Source organism: Lynx rufus, unplaced genomic scaffold (assembly GCF_022079265.1).
Source record: "Lynx rufus isolate CCGP_SWC_20201006 ecotype Redwood Valley unplaced genomic scaffold, mLynRuf1.p SCAF_2, whole genome shotgun sequence".
In the NCBI taxonomy this organism is placed as follows: domain Eukaryota; kingdom Metazoa; phylum Chordata; class Mammalia; order Carnivora; family Felidae; genus Lynx; species Lynx rufus.
Genome location: NW_025814834.1, coordinates 215,434,597 through 215,455,699, shown reverse-complemented (window position 1 = coordinate 215,455,699; position 21,103 = coordinate 215,434,597). Strand labels below are relative to the sequence as shown.

The window sequence follows — 21,103 nt, the reverse complement described above, 5'->3', positions numbered from 1 at the left end:
TAACAGACCTAATCGTTGTCTCTCAAGCATGATACAAACGCAGATTAGAATATTTGTTATTTCATAGAGAGGTAGTATTCATTTTATCCTTAAGCAATCTTAAAAGGAAAAGAGAAGAAGCCAGGGTGGGGGTGGAGTGATAGTTGTCAATTATGTGGGAACAATCAGAGTTGATGTTCTGTAAAATATAGTTTATACATATTGATAAGAAAACCTTTTTAAGAGTCAGACATACTTTATTCTCTAATGTTTGTTAATGTTCTCTTTTATCACTTAAGATTAGCCATTCTGAGGTTTACACTAAAAATGAAAAAAATAGCATAGAGTCTATAAATTTAGCTCTGCCTTTTTTTCTTTTTTAATGTTTTCAATGTATTCATTTTTGAGAGACAGAGAGAGCACATGGGGGGAGGTGCAGAGAGAGAGGGAGAGAGGGAGACACAGAATCCGAAGCAGGCTCTAGGCTCTGAGCTGTCCACACAGAGCCCGACATGGGCTCACGAACTGTGAGATCATGACCTGAGCCGAAGTCGGACGCTTAACCGACTGAGCCACCCGGGCGCCCCTGTGTTTTCTCTTGTTCAATTTTCAACCAGGTAGGATTTATAGATGGGTTTAGTACCCATTTATTGACCAACAGAAATAATAGATCACCAGCTCCAAATTCAGGGGCCAAATTGTTATCATTATTGTTAAAAGTTATTTTTTAGAAATAACTGTGCATATAAAGTAACTGCATAGAAGTCTTTGGCCTAGAAAGCAAGATACTATTTGCTAGAGATAATTGTGGTAATCACAGCCAAGTAAAAGAGAATGCTGAGATTCTTTTTTTTTAACTAGACCATCCTGAACTACTCTTCTAAGTGAAAAGTTTCTTTTCCAAGGAATAGAAAGAATTCCCGAATAGAAATTCTTCCATAATCCTGTCCGTCGTAGGGAATTCTAAATCCAACATTGCTTTCACTTGGATCCGTGTTATCAGGATGTGCTCTTGTTAGTTAAGAACAGTTGGTTAGTATCCAGATAGCCGTTGAAGACTAGTTAGTTGTTTTAGGCCCAAGTCCAAACAGCAGCCCGACTACCCAACTAAAGTTTTGGAAGAGGTAAAGTGCAAGCTAAGTATGAAAGAGTTAGAGACAGCATTTTAAAGTGGATCCATTTTTACATGAGCAGAATATAATCTTTCTGTGTCATGTCTTGATAGGAAGAGTTGTCATTTAAAGTGATATTCCTCAAATAGCTAGAAATGCCATGGGTTTTCCTAAGGAGAAAACATCTTTAGGTTGTAGTAAAATATAACTTGGGGAATTTTAAATGATGTGTAATGAAAAGTATATTTGCCTAGCTTAATTTATGTTCTGGAAATTTATTTCTTAAAAATTTGGAGGTGAAGTGTTTGTTGGTTTAAGTGTGTGAAAACAAAAAAAGCAGACCCACCATAAGGATCCTTTTCTTCTGCTTCCTGTTCTCTGGGTAACGAGTGTCAATTGCACAGACGTAGTGCATCAGTTTGGCATGACAAGAAAATAGCGACTCCAGGACGTACTTGTGGAAGGACTCCTATCAAAACCCTCTTGTCTTCTAGAAAAACAGTTTGGTTGATAAGAACCTCACATGGTCTGCCAGTAGGGATTCATTTTTAACATCATCCCTGTTTGACTGCTTCTTTTTCTACCTTCTCATCTTCTAACTTTTTTCTAGGGCTGCTCTTTTTAGTAAAGCTAAACAAAACGTGGCATCCTACAGCCTTACTAACCTTTGTTAATCCGCCTGCTCGTCACATCTTGTATGGCATCTGTGCTCACTCGTGGGGGAGAGAGTTTCTGGAAGAAGCAACAGCAATAACCAAGGCAAATGTGGGGAAGTGGCTGCATGGGCGTTAGCATGTATGGGGCATAGGTTTTACTTCATTTTCCCAAGATGGTGGAGATGTCATTTCACGGCATTTTGTTAAATAAAAACTTCACATGACCTTAGAGGGAAAGGTCACTGTGTCAGTCCTCCTAAGAAATTGGATTGCAGATTTCATCACGTAAGCTAGAAAGTGGGAATTTGCATTAGTGTTACTAAACAAGCAAATCTTTATATTAATGATCTGTATATACATATGTCTTAATAAACGTACACACCATTTAGGGGTTTTTTTGTGTTTTTTTGTTTTTGTTTTTTTAGTTTTACTTATTTATTTTTGGTTTTGGTTTTAAATTTGGTTAAGGCTTTTTGGCTAGTTTTTTCTTCAATTTGATTTTCCTTTTTTACATTTTAATTTTGGTTATTTTGGGGCCATTTTTTGATTTTGTTTTTCCAAAGGACGCGGATTCTGATAGCGGGGACGATTCTGACAAGAGGTCCTGCGAAGAGAGCTGGAAACTGATTACTTCTCTGAGAGAAAAGCTACCTCCCAGCAAGCTGCAAACCATTGTTAAAAAATGTGGCCTCCCTAGCAGTGGGAAGAAACGAGAGCCAATTAAAATGTATCAGATCCCCCAGAGAAGGCGCCTGAGTAAAGATTCCAAGTGGGTCACCATCTCAGATCTTAAGATTCAGGCTGTAAAAGAGATATGCTATGAGGTTGCGCTCAACGATTTTAGGCACAGTCGGCAGGAGATTGAAGCCTTGGCCATTGTGAAGATGAAAGAGCTTTGTGCCATGTACGGGAAGAAGGATCCCAACGAGCGGGACTCCTGGAGGGCGGTGGCCAGGGATGTCTGGGACACTGTTGGTGTAGGGGATGAGAAGATCGAAGACATGATGGCCAGTGGTAAAGGTGGAACTGATGTAGATGACCTCAAGGTTCATATTGACAAACTGGAAGATATTTTGCAGGAAGTGAAAAAGCAAAACAACATGAAAGATGAGGAAATAAAAGTCTTAAGAAACAAAATGCTCAAAATGGAGAAAGTCTTGCCACTGATTGGGTCTCAGGAACAGAAAAGCCAAGGAAACCACAGAGCAAAGGAACCCGTCGGCGCTGGTGTCAGTAGCAAGTCTGAGAATGACGGAAGCAGAGGGGACAGTGGAGAACTTGAGAAAGAGGAGCGCGTCTCCCAGCTGATGAACGGGGATCCGGCTTTTAGACGTGGACGTCTGCGCTGGATGAGGCAAGAACAAATCCGCTTTAAGAATCTGCAACAGCAGGAGATAGCAAAGCAGCTCCGTAGGCAGAACGTACCTCATAGGTTCATCCCTCCTGAGAACCGGAAGCCCCGGTTCCCCTTTAAGAGCAACCCTAAGCACAGAAACTCTTGGAGCCCTGGGACCCATATCATCATAACAGAAGATGAGGTAATAGAGCTGAGAATCCCAAAAGATGAAGACGGAAGGAGAGGAAATAAAGAGGAGAGCCAAGAAAAGGGGAGTAGAGCAGCTCCTAAGGATCCCCAGTTACCATGGGGCTCTCAGGGCACGCGAAGTCAAGATCACATCCAAGTCAGCAAGCAGCATATTAATGCCCAACAACAGCCACCTCAGTTACGCTGGAGAAGCAACTCTCTCAATAACGGCCAACCGAAAAGTACACGCTGCCAGGCATCTGCCTCCTCAGAATCGTTGAATTCCCACAGTGGTCACCCCACTGCCGATCTGCAGACTTTCCAGGCAAAGCGCCATATTCATCAGCACCGTCAGTCTTACTGTAATTATAACACTGGAGGTCAGTTAGAGGGCAGTGCAGCCAGTTCCGTTCAGAAGCAGACTGACAAACCCAACCACTGTAACCAGTTTGTGACACCTCCGAGGATGAGGCGCCAGTTTTCAGCACCCAATCTCAAAGCTGGTCGAGAAACCACAGTGTAAATTACTGGACAAACTTGAAATCTTGGTGGAGGAAACAGGCAATGTTGTTAGCTCACGATTTGAGTTGGTTCTAGCCTTGGCCTTGAGTTCCTGCTATTTACATGATGGTTTTAATGTTGCGTCCCTACAAATCTTAACTGATTTTAATATTGTTAAAACTTAAAACACTGGTAAACGTTTCGGCACCTCCCTTTTGTTTGCATGCCACATAAATGGGCAGTTTCTGGAATTTTGGACAAAACACTGAGACCTCCCTTATTTTTCCGAGACTTTCCTCCTTTCTTGGTGCCTAGATAATACACTTACTTACCCAGGCTGGTCTGGTTTTGGTGTAAGTTTGTTATGTTTTTATAATGCCTACAAACTGATCTGATATCCAGAAAGACCTGCCTCTCTGGGTTAATGCAGACATTCTAAAGGGGAACTTAACATACAGAATTCAATGTCTTTTATTTCCCCGTAGATGTTAGTTGTTAGTTTAATAACATGCTGGACACAGCTTTGGGTTTCCCATCCACGTCTGTTCCTGTCTTTAAATACAATTGGAATTTCATAAGCCAAAACTAAATGTCTTCGGACATGTTTTATAGTACACAGCTTTGCATCCTTCTGCAGAACTTCCCCCATCTTCTTCTTCTTCTACAGTATTTTACACAGAATTGCTTCAGTAGGTTTGTTTCGCTTTGGTTGTTTTTTCTTTTCTTTTCTTTTCTTTCTTTTTTTTTTTGAAGTATCTCAGTATGTGTATGAAATTTATCGTAATACTGAAATCTTTAAATTGGCACCTTTTCTGGATTTGTTTGTAGTTTGCTTTTTGAAGTTTAACACATCATTTCTTACACGCACCCACACACACACACACACACACACACACACACACACACACACATTCACACTCTGAACTGTTCACCAAAATCAGGCCAACAAAATACTTGTATGAGCTTTGAGCAGTATGTATAAGTTCACAGGGAGGTTATTTGGTGGAGAGAGGGAAGAAGTTGGACATGGGGAGAAGGCCACACAACATGTGACTCTGTGCCACTTATTTTCAGTAGATGATGATATCATGAAATAAGTTAACTTTGGTTGGATTGAGAATAAAGGAGATGATGTGTAATAAACTATTCTTTGCCTAACAGTAGTAATGCTCACAGATGCTCAAGCAAGGGAAGAGAAGTCCTCATGAACATTTATTGTATCAATACCTCATTTTACTGTGTTGTGGTCTCAGTTTGCCTCACTGGAGAATCCACTAAAAACGATGGATTTTAATGGGAAGAAAAGAATAGTTTTCTACATCCTTCCTCATCTCTTGAACTTATCGGCAACTTTTTTAAAGGCGGTGCAAAGAGCCAGAGATGTCTGTGATAACTGCCTGACTTCGCGCTGATGACTCCTAAGTCACAGGGGTCACCTGCCCAACACTCGTCTTCCAGATGGTGTGGAATTGCAGCCAACATAGCGATTAGCATTCATGGAAGCCTTTGAGATTGTGATTAGATGGTTTTCTTTTCCTTTGCGTGTGGGCACAATGCCTTATTAGAACACATTATTTTTAACCATAGTATTTTATTTTATTTTATTTTTTTGCTTCTAAGAAAATGCTTTCTTAATGCACAGAAAGTTGCTTCTGATTAACGTTGGGGACGTTTTTGCTTTCGTAGCTAGAACAGTTCTAGTCTTCAACTGAGGTTTGATGGCATATTAGACAGATTCGGGTGAACGATGTTTGTAACGGGTGGACTCCTTTGAGATGCCAATGTCCTGTACCACGTGGCTTGAATGAACTCAGTAGGCTACTTCAAATCAGTCACTTCAGCGCATCTTGTGTAAGCCCTGCTTGTTCTTCTTTATTATTCTTAGATACATTCTTAGATATATTAATTATTCCTTTCCCTTCTTGCAAAAAATTCATTTTCTACTACAGGTTCCTCCTGCTATCCGAAAGTAGAGTGTTTCTGTGAAACTTTTCCTAAGCTGAAATGGTGTAAAGTGAAGAAGCCATTACCATTGATTTATATGGGAAAAATTCTGAGGGTTCCCAGGCTCAAAAAAACAACCTCTCTCAGGCTTTTCTGATACTTACGACACATCTTGCTAACGGATGCACGGGATAGATCAAGATACAGCACAGGTGCTCACAGACACAGTTCAGAGTCTGGCAGCTTGACACCAAGCTTCTGTGTGTGTTTCCCCGGGAAGGAGCTCGGCGGGGCCGCTAGCTGCTTGGGATGTGGGCGCCACCTCTGATAGCTGGCTGCAAAACAAACGTACTGAACGCGGGTTTTCATAAAAGCGAAAATCCTCTTTGGATTTCTTTCAGTTAGCAAAAACAGGTATTAACATAGGTCTTCATAAAAGCAAGTGGCATAACACAGACTTTCGAAATGCGGGGGCAACCTGTGTTAATCACAGTAATAATTGACCGAGCTTTCATCCCTGTAGCAAAAGTGGGCTCTCATTTCCCTAACTTGAAATAGGATAGGATAGGCCCATATATTTTTTCACTTTTATGGTGGCCTTTTAATCTCGTTATGAGCAGTTGCCTCCCTTTCCCACTAAGTAACAGGAGTGACTTTCTACTGGTGATCAGGTGACACTATAGAATGAGAAGTAATACGGCATTTTCATTTACAAATGTGGGTTGTGGTAAGCACTGTGCCCACACCAATATTCCAAAGAATTAGGTTTGTGTTTGTGCTTCATCTGCTGACCTAGAGGCCCTTGTATTGCTAAAATGTTTAGATACCTAAAGGAGCCCTTGATTTCAGATGACCAGAAAGAAATGAACCGAGGTTTGACTGATTGCCACACATGTCCCCTCCTGCGTTTCAGAGCAGATGTTTGTCTTAGAAAACAACTTTGGGCGAATAAAGCTGTCTCCTTGACTTTTTAAATAAGCTATTGGTGTCATGCTTTTGTGAGCAATTGGCATAGCCCGTATTGTTTTGTTTTTAAATTTTTTTTTTCAACGTTTTTTTATTTATTTTTGGGACAGAGAGAGACAGAGCATGAACGGGGGAGGGGCAGAGAGAGAGGGAGACACAGAATCGGAAACAGGCTCCAGGCTCTGAGCCATCAGCCCAGAGCCTGACGCGGGGCTCGAACTCCCGGACCGCGAGATCGTGACCTGGCTGAAGTCGGATACTTAACCGACTGCGCCACCCAGGCGCCCCTTGTTTTGTTTTTAAATTTGGCAGTATCTCTGCCTAAGCTTAAATAGTACGTGAGCAAAGAGAAATGGTCATCATTAAACCATTATTGTATTACTGGAGTATTCATAGCTATTTTCATAGAAAAATGGGCGGAAATGTGCTACTGAAATTACATAATGGTCTGACAATTATGGGAATGTAAAGGAGTGCTAATTAGTATAATTTTACACACCACAATGATATTCCCTGGAGAGTTAAAGACATTCTGTTCATCTAATAAGTCTAAACCAAAGGGCTTTTCCTCTATTTTTGCCTCTTAATTCTTTCTAGCACTTCAAATTGTTTCTCCACTCACTGGAGACGCAGTGATTGGGGATCGTTTTTTCCATCCAAGTGACTTGAAGTGACCTCTCGTGCTTTAGGTGCAGGTTGATGCTGAAAAGAAACACAACACAGCAGAGTCTGCCACACTGATGTCTGCCTTAAAGGCTCTCAGACTACAGGAAGTTACATAGATTTCCTCTGGTCAGCTGCTGTAACCCCGTGCCTGACTGGTCCTTAATAGGCTTGCCTTAATGATTTGCGCACAGGACTGGGAGGAGGGGAAGACGCTGCGTCCTTGTGTGCCGTAGTGAAGACGCCTTCTTAGGTGCAGCGCAGAGCCAGCATCTGTCCTGTACTGGTAGAGCCAGAGTCTGCGTTACGAGCAGTTTTCATACTTGTCCAGTTTATGTCATCTTTCCAAGGTTTCAAAATCTGCTCTAGGATACTTAGTTTGAACCACTCTAGGTTGTGAAATGTATTGGTTTCCTGCCATCGTTACTGTAAAAAGAAGTTGTGAATCTTCTTGTTAATGAACTATGGATTTCTCCCCCAATTTCTAAAATAAAATGCTTGAAGGTTGTCTGTGAGTGTAAGACCTACCTTTTCAGAAAGGGAGAGTTTAGTTTGTAATGTTAAAAAAAATAAAGTCCTCGTTCAATAAAAGCTGAAACCATCTTTTAAGAGTGTGATTCCTCTCTGATGTGGGAAGAAAGAAAAGTGAAACAGGGTGGTGCTAATTAAGTCTGGTCTTGACTTTTATTTATTCCAATTTCATACGAAGATGGTGGCAAACCACATCTTTTTAAAATATATTTCTGTACAAGCTTGATTCATCTAAAGCTTTTGCTTCTGTGGCCCTTTCCTGTTTATCTGAATTCTATCTTACATGGGATCTTTAACCCCTATTCTATGCCATATTTTATTTAAATAAAAACTTGTGTAGTGTAAGTCGAGTTTAACTGTAACAATGGTTTCAATCTTTTTGTCATATAAGCTGAAAGTCTTAAAAATGAAATAGTATAGTTCCTTTCACATGGGTAGACACTAAATTTCTGAAAAGCTTTCAATAGCTCCGTTTCGCTTTTCTTTTTCCCCTTAATCGCTGCTCTTCTCCACCCAGAGTATTTAGTGGTGTGCTAGAAAGGACACAGGACGAAGCGGAACAGTTTTCTGGAGTGGGCTGTCTTAATGATCGTGTGGACGTGATACTATTTTTTTATATTGAAGAATAGCACAATCGTGTATTATTATGGAGTAGAATACAAAACCCACACGAGGCTCTTTCTCCCCTGTAAGTTTTTAATACGAAGTTTGGAACTTGAGAAAAATACTATACTTGGATTGGTCTGCTTCTGGCCTCATACTCTGCCCCTTAAAGTACTTTGTATTTCTCTGCTCTTGGACAAACTGGTGGAAAAGTGGCCAAGACCTGATCATTTCTAGGGCGACACACCCGATCCCAGTGCAGTATGATGTGCTTAGTGATAGTCGTGTGCGCAAGGGTAGAGTGGGGAAAGGTGTTTGAAGGAGGCGGCCCTGAGTCCAGAGCAGCGTCCCAAAGCACAACTGGGAATTTCTCCCAAGTGAACAATGGCAGGGTGAGCGAGGAAGCCTGTCAGGTCCAGGGGAACTGCGAGCAGCTTGAGGCGGTCAGAAGAGCAGCTGTGCGTCAGGGAGGGGTAAGAGAGGAAGGGGGTTGGGGAGGGGGAAGGGCCAGGTCGTGGCATGCTCAGAGGTGGGCATTTTATCTTGAGTGTGATAGAAAGCTACCAAATGATTTTATACAGGGAGACTGCGTGATTAGATCCACCTTTTAGAAATGATTCAAGTTTGTGTTGAAGGAGGCAAATTCAGAGCCCAGTGCTCCAGTTCGGAAGTTGCTGCACGGACTAAATGAGAAACGAAGCCTTCCAAACAAAGGCAGGGACGATGGAGAGAGGGAAAGACTCTGATAGACTACTGGAGGTAGAATCAGCAAACAGATCAGTCTGTGGATGGGATAAACCTGCGTATACAACCTGAAAGGTGATGAATGCTCTCACTTGGATCGTGGTTGGAAAGTAAACGAGACCAAGAGGATACTGGGGGACTGGGAGAAAATAGGAGCCACTCAGGCCTAAGAGTAGGTGTCGTGGGATCCCTGGAGGGGGAGGTCTGGGGCTGCGTCCTCATGGTGCTGCAGGTGGTGAGCAAATTTAGGGGTTGACACGGGATGTGGATCTCTCCCTTCCGGCTAGTGCTTGCTAATTATAATCTGCTATCAGAAGAGGAAGGTAATATTAGCAAAAGGAGCCGAGTCTGTAGTGTCAAAGACAGACCTAACCAGAACCCCCGGAATGGTGACCTTGTTTGCACCCTAAATGCTACCTCCTCAGAGATGCTCCAGTGTGGCACCGTCCTCTCTTCCTGGGAGTGCTGCAGCGGCCTCCTAACTTGTCTCTCTGCTTCCGTCCTGGACTCCCTAAGCCACCGTCCACACAGCAACCAGCATCATCTTGTAGAAACAAACATCAGATCGTATCAGTAGTCTCTGGTGGCTTCCCCTTGTGCTTTAAAATCTGAACTTCTTACCATAGCCCACAAAGCTTTCCATGTTCTGGCCGCCTGCCTGCCTCTCTGACTTCATCTTGTAACATTCCCACACCACAAGCACTTTGGACCGTTTGTCCCCTGAACGTGCCGAGTTTGTTCCCCCCTTGGGCTCTTGTACTTCTTCAAGACTGAAATCCTTCCTCAACATGTTTAGCTCCTCTTCCAGATCTGCGCTCACATGTCCTTTCCCTGCCCCAGACCCTCCTCCCCACCCCAGGCCGGCTCTCACAGTTTTGATAATGATGACCTATAGTCCTTTGTGCCTGTTTGGTTCTCGCGTGGGAGTATAAACTCACCTGGAATAAGTTCCTTATCTGTCTTGTGGGCTCCACCTTTCATCTGTACACCTCGTCCAGAAGAGCCATTCGGAAATGAGAGTGTGCATCAGAACTCCCTGGGGGCTTGGAAGAGCACAGATTCCTGGGCCCCACCTCCAGAGTTTCCAGTTCAGGAGGTCTGGGGTGGGACCTGATAATCTGCATTTCTGGTAAGTTCCCAGGCGGTGGTGATGCTGACGAGGCTGGACCAGCACCCACGTCTGAGAACCACTGATCTAGAACAGGGGTTGGCAGACTTACTGTGTAAAGGACCAGATAGTGAATATTTTAGGCTTTGTGGGCCCAACGGTCTCTGTTGCAACCACTCATCTCTACTGTTGTAGATGAATAGCAGCAAAGGAATGGACGTGGCTATGTTCCAGTAAAACTCTATGTACAAAACATAGGCAGTGGACCGGACTTGTCCCCTAGGCTGTAGTTTGCCAACCCTGATCTAGAAGATGGTCGTCTTGGGGGAACTTCCACTGGAAGCTTAGTGCGTGAGTCCGTAACTGATCTAGAAGACAGGTATGTGCCAGATGCTGGTGATCCCACGGTCAATGACAGATTCCCCGCTCTCAGGAAGTTCACAGTTGTGGATGAGACAGCCGTTAGACGAACAGTCACACCAGTAGTTATACGGCACTCTCGTGACAAATGCTAGGAGGGAAAAATGTAAGATGCTCTGGAAGTTTACCACCAGGAGACTCTGGGAAGGAGAGGCAGCCTTTCCTTTGCTCTCATCTGATGACCTCTGTGTTGCTACCCTAAGAAAAAGAAGTGATCTTAAGAAAACCTGCTTTTCTACCCACTTCTAGTTCTGCATGCATCCGTCGTGCATCCTTCCCTCCTGTTGGTGGATGAACTGGCCTGGCTCCTCCCCGAGCCCCGCCCATTTTCCCTGCACTCCATCTTCCTTCACCTTTTCAAGAACTAACTCCCTGTACGTTCAGCCCTTCTCTTGTACATCTTCATTCGAGCATGGCTTCATTTCACCACTTTCAAAACACTCCATGTTGCCCGAGAGCCTCCACTCCATTTCTCTGCTGCCTGTTGTAGAAATGTGCCTGCAAAGAGTGCTCTGTAATGTCCCACTCGTCCACCCCCCCCGTTATTTCCTTTTATTGTTTCTTCTCCCCATTCTTGCTTGAACTCGCTCTGTAGTCAGACTCTTGTCCCATGTCACCCCACTGAAGCCACTCGTCTCAGGGCCACCAAAGATCTCCACAGTGATGGTGATAAATCCAGTGGTGTTCTCTCAGTCCTCTGCCCTGACCTGAAGATGCCACACACAGCTATGACCTGACGACCTCATAGCTGACTGGCATCTGACGGTTAACCTATCTAAACTGGAGCAGTCAGCTCAGGCCAAATCCCAAGCGCCGTCCTCAGTTTCTCCTTTTGTTCTCACACCCCGTGACCACATCATCAGTAGGTCATACTTCCTCTACCCGTGAAGCAGCCCCGTTCTCTGATAACCACCTTTACTGCTGACCCCCTGGACCTCCTACCACCATCTCCCTCAACATTGCCGGGACAGCGTCATGACTGCCGTCCCAGGCTGTTCTCCACAGAGAGTGACGTTAAAACATACGCTAGACCCCTGTTACTTCCCAGCTTCCAAACTGCCCAGTGGCTTCCCTCAGAATGAAATCCACAGTCCTTACCATGTCCTGTTAGGCCGTCCGTCCATCACCCAGTCCCTGTCTGCCTCCTTCACAACTGCTTTCTCACTCCTCCACTCCACCCACCCAGGTTTCCTTGTTTCTCCTTAAAACAAGAAAAGGTCCTCCTTTCCTTCTAGGACCATCGTACTTGCTGTTAGTTCTACTTTGATTGGAATCCACCCCCCCCCCCACCACTCCCCTCAGAGATCTCAGCCTGCCTGCTTAGATCTCTGACTAAAGGTGGTCCCTACAGAGAGACGTCCCCTGACCACCTAATCTAAAAGTCTTCCTCCTGCCCTTCTCTCCTCCCTATCTGCCAGCCTTTATTTTCCTTCATAGTACTTCTCTCCACCAAAACCAGGGTGTATCTTGTGTCTGTTTACTATTGATTGTCTGTCTCTCCCTCCCCAGGGAGACTTTTGTCTCATTGACCACTATATTCCTAGCACCTGCATGTAGCAGGAGAGGGTAGTGGTGAAAGGACCGTGCCCTGGAGTCCCGTTGCTTGAGTTCAAATCCCATATCCGTGCTTGCCGTCTCCGATCTTTATAAAATTACTTAACTTTTTTATGCCTTTTTCTTCTTTAACATGAGGGTGACAGTAGTACCATTCTCAGGGTTATTAGGAAGATTCAGATAATTTATGCAAAAACATTAAGAACAGTTGCTGGCACAAAGTAAGCTTAAAAAGAAGGACGGGCAGGAGAGGGGCGCCTGGGTGGCTCAGTCGGTTGAGCGGCCGACTTCGGCTCAGGTCATGATCTCACGGTCCGTGAGTTCGAGCCCCACGTCGGGCTCTGTGCTGACAGCTCAGAGCCTGGAGCCTGTTTCGGATTCTGTGTCTCCCTCTCTCTCTGCCCCTCCCCTGTTCATGCTCTGTCTCTCTCTGTCTTAAAAATAAATAAACGTTAAAAAAAAATTAAAAAAAAAAAGAAGGACGGGCAGGAGAGAGAGAACATTCTCGTAGAGGGAATAGCCAGTGTGTAGTGCCTTGGATACATTTACATATACTGGGTATATTTAACCAGTTAGGAATTCTTACAAACACAAAAGGCTACTGCTAAAAGATATTATTTGGTGGGCTTTCCATAATTATCCTAGTTTTCACCCTGAAGTCAACAGAACAATAGCATCCCAATCTCTCTCTCCATTTGTTGGAGGAAAATCCAATACTTAGAGTTTTTCTGATGACTTGCGAAGTGTCCTTGTTGGAAGCTCATATACAGCCTGGTTTGGGGAAGAGGAGGGCCAGTTCAGGAAATAGTACCGATACTTGGCCTATCTGCTGCTGATAGAGATTTTCCCGAGTCAAAATGCAATCAGAGTTCTAGGCCCATAGTGTTACAGGAGACCTTTTTATGTCCGCTTTACTGCCACTAGAGCCTTCAGGGAAGGTCTCCCTCATACCTTAACTGTCAGACTCTAAGGATTTTGTTTTTATCGGCAGTTTGGCCAGCTTGTAAACTGATTTTTGAAGGAAATCTCAAAAACAAGCCAGTCACTAACAGCCAGAATTGTGTGATTCCACAAGAAGGAACTATCTACATGGGATACTTGAAGTAGTTAAAATCATAGAAAGTGGAATGATCGCTGCCAGGGGAGGGGGACAGGGAGAGTGGGGAGTTAGTGTTTAGTGGGTGTGGAGTTTCAGTTGTGAGAGGTGGAAGGAGTTCTGGAGACGGATGGTGGTGGTAACACAACAGTGTGAATGTACTCCCTCCACAACACTGAACTGTTTGCTTAAAAATGGTTCAGACGGCAAATTTTATGTTCTGTGCATTTTACTATAATAAAAAGTTGCAGGGGGGAATGAAAAACAAGAAAAAAAGTCCGCAAGATAAAATAGTAACATGTTTTCCACCTGAGGATTTTTAGGTAAACTGGCCATCTTCCTCTTTTCACTGAAAGGGTCTTCACAGAACAGAGAGGTTTTCTAAGGGGGAAGAAAGTAGCCTTTTATTTTGAAATATTTCAAACATACCAAAAGGAAAGCTAGTGCAATGAATCTTCGTATACCCGTATTTGTGTATTCTCTTTTCTGAATCATTTGAAAATAAGTTGCAGGCACCATGGAGTTTACCCCCCAGATACTGCCACGTGTATCTCCTAAAATCAAGGACATTCTCTTAACACCATTAACCTAGCCAAGAAATTTAATACTGATTCACTACTGTGTAGTAGACTGCCCGGTTTCAGGTTTTCCTAACTGTCTAAAAAATATAAGTGTTGGAAGTATGTGTGTGTTTTAATCCCAGATCCAAGCGAAGCTTGTATATTACCTTTGGTTATGATATTTCTCTTCTCTTTCATTACATTGGTATTTTTCAGTAGTCTCGGCTACGTGTGGTGTTGTCTGATTATTTCCTCAAGGTTAGATTTAAGTTAAGCATTTTTGATAAGAATGCTGTCAAGGTGACACTGTGTACTTCCCTCACATCGTATCGGTAGACAAAATGTCAAATTGTTCTATTATCAGTAATGTTAAAGTTTAATCAATTTAATGTGACATTTCCCAGCTCTTTCTCTTCCTTATTAACACATATGTATCTAGGGTAGTCCTTGGGATTCTGTGACGATTCTGTTCTCCATCCACCTTTCACTCCATTGTGTTAGCATTTCTTAATGATTCTTGCCTTGACTCAGTTACTACATCTGAGGTCGCGATGTAGTGATTTTCTAATTGTCGATCCCTTTGCATTTATTTATTAACTGGCTTTTTTCCCCCAAAAAAGGAGCTCCTTTCCCCCCTCCCCCTTTCAGTATCACTGTGGACTCATGGATTTCTTTTATATTCAGTGTGCTATATTGTGTTTCTGTTACTATTATTTACCTGCCAGTGGGATTCTGTGTCCTTTAGAAATGGCCCCATCAGTCTTTGAGTACTTCCATCCTTTCTCGCACAAGACACTCTGGGCTCACCTGTACTTTCCTTCAAACCTGGAATCTGTTGTTTTCCCAAGGAGCCCTGGTTCCTTTTAGTGGGGACTGGTATTTAGAACCAAGATCTGCGTACTAGATATACTTAGAAAATAAATTTTTTAAAGCATTACCTGTCATTTTGATTGTGTGTGTTATCAATTAAGAGGACTTTCACATTTGGTTTTAAATGGTTCATCATTTGGTCCTTCCTTCAGTCCTGTGTGGGAGGCAGATCATTTTAAAAATGACAGAATGAGGTGTAGAGAGGATTTAGCTTGCCCAGAATTTTAAGACTAGTAAGAGCAGGTGCCAGGAGCCACACTTTTACCTGCAAGCTTAATTTTTTTTTGCCACAGTATATAGGCTGCTAAAAAGTGTGCTTTGATATCTGTGATGCTGTGTCGCTGGCTCCTGCTCACTGCCAGCTCCACTAAGGAGACAGCGCTTCCTTTGTGACTCTAGGTGATAAATGATGAGCCTTGAGAATATTTGCATCCTCCTTAGCATCGCCATTGGAAGCTCCTTTTGTAATAGACTTTGCTAGGAGGCTTTCAGTGGTCCTTCATACTGAATAGAATATTTGACTTGTGACTTGGAGAGCTCTGTTTGACAACAGTACATGGTCATACCTAAACCCTCTGTCTCATGACAGCCTGTAATTGGGTCACTCCAAGAAAGCAGGAAATCCAAGTAGTAGATCTTAAAATGCTATGCTTATGCTACGATATGGTATTTTATTATGTGAAGGTCTCTGCTTTTTCAAACAACACAAGCTTTTTATTTATTTATTTTTTTTTTTAAATTTTTTTTCAACGTTTATTTATTTTTCGGACAGGGAGAGACAGAGCATGAACGGGGGAGGGGCAGAGAGAGAGGGAGACACAGAATCGGAAACAGGCTCCAGGCTCCGAGCCATCAGCCCAGAGCCCGACGCGGGGCTTGAACTCACGGACCGCGAGATCGTGACCTGGCTGAAGTCGGACGCTTAACCGACTGCGCCACCCAGGCGCCCCACAACACAAGCTTTTTAAATTTGTTTTTTGGTTGTTGTTTTTGGGTTTTTTTTTTTTTTTTTTTAGTTTATTTTTTGAGAGAGAGAGAACAGGGGAGGGGCAGAGAGAGAGAGAGAGTGAGAGAGAATCCCAAGCAAGCTCCACACTGTCAGCACAGAGCCCAGTGAGGCCTGAACCCACGAACCACGAGACCATGACCTGAGCCGAAATCAAGAATTGGACACTTAACTGACTGAGCCACCCAGGTGCCCCTGCAACACAAACTTTTTAAAGTTAACGCTCCAAGGAACCTTTTTAGACACTTTTTCCTTAATCTCTCCCCACCATGAAATTTTAATCTCAGGTACCTAAGTACATCTGTTTACATGCCGTGTATACATTTGTGCTTTATATATAAAAAGTAAAATTTTTTTTGTATCCTTCAGAAGCCATTCTTTGCCCTCTTCAGGGTGATACCGCCCTCACCGAGAACGCATGGAGTAGATGGAGAAGTGAAGGATAAATCTGATGTGTATTACAATAATATGTTTTGTATCATAATAGTATATTTTAGAGTATCTTTCTTGAATAAATACAATCTATAGATTATTTTGGTTCTAATAGCACTGTGATCCTTTGGTTACCTGAAGGCCACATCGTACAGCTGCAAAGACAATAATATTTCATCCACAGAGAGCTTCAGAGTCCATAGTTCCCATCCAAACAGCTAGATAATCAGAATTGTTGGTGATACTGGTGAATTTTCCAGTATTGTTTTTCCCTGGGATTCCTTGATGTGTGAAGGTGCTACTTAAGTACTACTGTTGAATAAATTTAAGGGGCACCTGCGTTTCTCCCCCTCGAAATCCCCCCCATCTGGACCTGAGCCCCGCATAAAGAACTCTTGTGTCTGAGGGAATAGAGAGACTGCCATTAGCTTTCCTCAGCACTTACCCTTTACACACCATCTTGTGTGTTTTGTGGGTTTTTCCCATGTATTTCTGTGTCTGTCTTTTTATTGTCACTTCCTGCATCTGTCTTCTTTTATCTTCTGCTCTCTCTGCTTTCACCAATACTGCGCTCATCTCTCCTGCCCTCCCTCCACTTCCCCCCTCTCCTACATGTCCTCTCCTCTGTTTTCATCCAGGACTATGAGAGTAAGTTGCAGGCCTTGCAGAAGCAGGTTGAGACCCGCTCCCTCGCTGCCGAGACGACGGAAGAGGAGGAAGAGGAGGAAGAAGGTGAAATCTAGAGATGGAAACTTCCTACTGTAGATCTTTTGGATCTGTACTATCAGATTAACCCTTTTTTGGGGTCAAAGCTGGATTTGATCATAGGTGACCCTACCGTTTATTGATATTTTGCCGAGCCGGTTTAAAGGTGATTCAAGAGACTCTCCATTCTACAGACTGTGCTCTCTGACGTGGGAGCGGGGCTGGCAGTGTTCCCTGGGGCACAAGATTTCTCAGCTTGGTCTTCACAAAAATCTCTTGGGCAGTTTACATATATGTTTCGTATTACTGTATATATGAAGTTCATGTATATGTTGCAGATAAATTAACTTTGAAGGAACTCTATATACTAAATTCATTTTTTAATAGTGAAGTAAAATTTTGACCTTTTTGCTTCCTGTACTAGCAAGAAAAATAGATACACATGAAGTTGCACGGTATACTGGAGGACTTTTCTTTATTATAAGCCCTATAATAGATACGTGTATTTTTTTTAAAAGAAGTGTATTTCTTTTCTTTTTTTAAATTTTTTTTATTTTTTGTTTTTTATTTTTTTGAAGTATATTTCTTTAATACATTGCTTTATTTACTTTTTTGATGTTTGTTTATTTATTTTAAAAGAGTGCGGGCCTGAGCAGGGGAGGGGCAGAGAGAGAGAATCCCAAGCAGGCTCCACGCTCAGCACAGAGCCCGACGCGGGGCTCGATCTCACGGATTGTGAGATCATGACCTGAGCCGAAATCAAAAGAGTAGACGCTTAGCTGACTGGGCCACCCAGGCGCCCCTGTACTGTTTTAAATAGCAGGATTTTTTAAAGTTTTCTGAAATGTATATGCTACCTTCACAATATCAGCAGAATTTAGTAAGCGTTACTGACAAGAAGAAGACAAAAGCAAGTGAATGGAGAAAAACTGGACAATACTTTAACTTGAAAAGAGAGATGAGGTAGAGGAGAGATGTAATTGCTACATAGTTAGGAGATCACCATTAATCACGCTTCGTTTGCCCTTTCAGTCCCTTGGACACAACATGAATTTGAGCTGGCCCAGTGGGCCTTCCGGAAATGGAAGTCTCACCAGTTTACTTCATTAAGGGACTTACTCTGGGGCAATGCTGTTTACCTGAAGGAGGCCAACGCCATCAGTGTGGAACTGAAGAAGAAGGTACGGAGGGCGGGAGAACATGGGTTGTCTGGAGACACAGCTGAGTCCGAGGGGGTTCGTGGCTCCCAGTCTTGAGCTGACCTTTCCCTTGAGTGAACTCAGCTGCTTTTTGCTATGAAACAGGTTTATATGTGCCTTTCTTTTACATATGTGCCTGGAACGTAGTAGATACTAATTAAATATTTATTACATGACATTTTTAAAAGAACATGTTTTCTAGCTTGTTTACAGAGGAGACTATATTCCGACAAGAGCTAGGGAAACATGTTAGTAGGAGAAAGCTACTCTTGCGCTTCTGAAATTCTCAATTTGCTTTTAGTTCTCTGCCATTACATTTACAGCTGCAAGTCCTAAGTGCCCCTCCTCCTCTAGGGTGTGAGAGGCAGCTTTGTGCAGTGGACAAGCGCTCTGCCCTCAGCCGGCTGGATTCCAATTCCAGCTCTCCTGGTTGCGTTGACTCTGACGGCCCTGTGCCTCCATTTCCTCATCCATAAAATGGGCTTGGCAGCAGCCCCTGCCGTCTAGGGTTTTGTGAGGGATGAAACAGTGAGGACATGTAAAGAGCTGGAATAGCTCTTGGACGTGGTAAAAGACGATAAATGTTCCCGATCTTCCTCATTACCGAACCGTCACACCGCATCTCCGATTCACGTGCTGAATCCCACTGTACGTGCCACCGCCGAACGGCCTGGGGGCCTCAAGGTGATGGGGGGTGGGCAGTGTCACATGGTAGGAGAGAGCACAGACTGCCCGGCTTTGGGGAGATTCAGTCTCTTCCCCGAGGGCTATCGTCTAGTTCTGTAAAATAGGGATAAGATGTCTTCTTCATTCACAATCTCAGCAACCCATTTCATTTTGTAATTATTTATCTCCTCTCTTCAAGTAGACAAAATGAAGGCACAGACTGTGTCTTAGATGTCATTAATATTTGTAGGCGAAAACACGGGGCAGTAGCGAGAAATAAATGACATGGTGCTTGAAAAGCACTTACCATACAGTGAACACTTTTAAGAGTAGCGCTTGTGACCCTGGAATTTGAAACGGAAAGCCAGCTGTGACGCTTCCACCCCCTCTCTGTGAGGCGCTCGAGACAGACTTGCAGGTCCCCCCCCTTTGTTCTCTTGTGTACGTTCTCAAGAGTCTTCACTCAGTCAACAAAGGTACGTGCACTGAGGTTTTAGTTTGTGTGAACACACTGGGCCAGGGCAGGAAAACAGAGTCTGGAAATAGCTTCATTTGACATTAGGATGGTTCTCTACGACTAATGTACAAGCGGCCATATTTTCCCCCATTAATCGCAGGCTGTTTGTTGAGCACCTACTACTCGTTTGACCTCTTCCCTGTGGGGCGTGATTCTGTCGCCTTGTTTCTGAAGCTGACTTGCTGAAAACACGGAGGCCATTTGCATGGTTTATTCCGTTCACGTAGGTGCAGTTCCAGTTTGTTCTGCTGACCGACACCTTGTACTCCCCTCTGCCTCCGGAGTTACTTCCCACTGAGGTGGAAAAAACTCACGACGACAGGCCTTTCCCGCGGACGGTGGTGGCGGTAGAAGTGCAGGATCTGAAGAATGGAGCGACACATTATTGGTCTTTGGAGAAACTCAAGTATGGAAACATTCCTCATGAAGGAAGTGTTGTTTTATTTAGGGAATAATAGTGACGTGTTCAGATGGGCTCCCTCAGACTCTCCGTTCTGTGAGGAGGTCACTGTTGCATCCTTTTCTGTGGTTCTGGATGGTTTGGAAGTATCTTCCATGCAAGATTTAAAATGTCATTGTGACATTTACTGTCCATCCATTTTCTTCTAAGTAAGTGGATCCCACTCTGACACCTTTCTCATTTGTAGATATGACCTAAATTGTCCCTCCGTAGACCCTCTTACATTTTTTCTTTTTTTTTTATTGTTTTTTAATGTTTATTTATTCTGAGAGAGAGAGAGAGAGAGAGAGAGAGAGAGAGAGAGAGAGCGCATGAGTAGGAGAGGGGCAGAGCTAGAGAGGAGCACAGAATCCGAAGCAGGCTCCAGGCTTTGAGCTGTCAGCACAAGAGTCTGACATGGGGCTCGAACTCACAAGCCGTGAGATCATGACCTGAGCTGAAGTCAGACACTCAGCCGACTGAGCCACCCAGGTGCCCCTCTTACGTTTTCAATGCTCCAGTCTCATACCTATTTCTATCTTGGATGTAATAACTAGTCATCTTTTCTGTTCTGGAGGATGATGAGTAAAAAACAGGAAAGTTATAATGTAGTTTTCCTTTGCATTTAAGTTGATGACATATTTTCTACTGTTTTTAAGTTGATGACATATTTTCTACTGTTGTGTATATTGGAGGTGTCATCTACCATTGAACTATATTTCTCCTATAATTCAGCAGAGGTTAGGTAGCCATTTTTTTGCTTTTGGTGGCTTGTGTCTAGACTCAGACGCTTTGGATACTGAGTGTTTGAGTTTCTGTACTTCTGGCCTTCATTCTTTTTTAATATCATTAAATGGTGGAAGCAGCTTTTGTTTTGTTTTGTTTTTAAATCTTGAATGGAAGATGCTTCCAAAGTGAAATTGTAATACAATCTCATGATATTAACCCGGTGCACTTTATGTTTGTGTGTATGCAGGCAGAGGCTGGATTTGATGCGAGAGATGTATGACAGAGCAGGTGAGATGGCCTCTGGTGCCCAGGATGAAAGTGAAGCCACCGTGACTGGCAGCGATCCATTTTATGATCGATTCCATTGGTTCAAATTGGTAGGAAGGTACGTGATGATTTCATTGGTGTCTTCTTTTTAAATAGTGAATGGTTTTGTTTCAACCTCAGCAGATATTACAGAAAGTTAAAAGAAAGTGTATAAAAATGCTCTGTGTAAAAAAATTTAAAAATGTTCCATGTATAATCTTATCCATTCATACACAACCACTGTATTATTTGGTATATTTCCCTTCATTTTA

At 43.2% G+C, this 21,103-nt stretch overlaps 1 protein-coding gene across 4 annotated transcripts in view; it reads left to right on the top strand.

Moving 5' to 3' along the window:
- The window catches only part of KIF1B (kinesin family member 1B), a 146,755-nt gene that overhangs the window by 81,991 nt on the left and 43,661 nt on the right, over nucleotides 1-21,103 (top strand). For 3 of the 4 annotated variants that reach the window (XM_047083099.1, XM_047083101.1, XM_047083098.1), the window contains exons 21-24: nucleotides 16,909-17,002; nucleotides 18,008-18,156; nucleotides 19,585-19,763; nucleotides 20,773-20,910. In XM_047083099.1, coding sequence (XP_046939055.1) covers nucleotides 16,909-17,002; nucleotides 18,008-18,156; nucleotides 19,585-19,763; nucleotides 20,773-20,910 — 560 coding nt within the window. Of the gene's footprint in view, nucleotides 1-2,310; nucleotides 6,696-16,908; nucleotides 17,003-18,007; nucleotides 18,157-19,584; nucleotides 19,764-20,772; nucleotides 20,911-21,103 lie in introns of those variants that run through there. The other variant, XM_047083100.1, reaches the window with a different exon arrangement.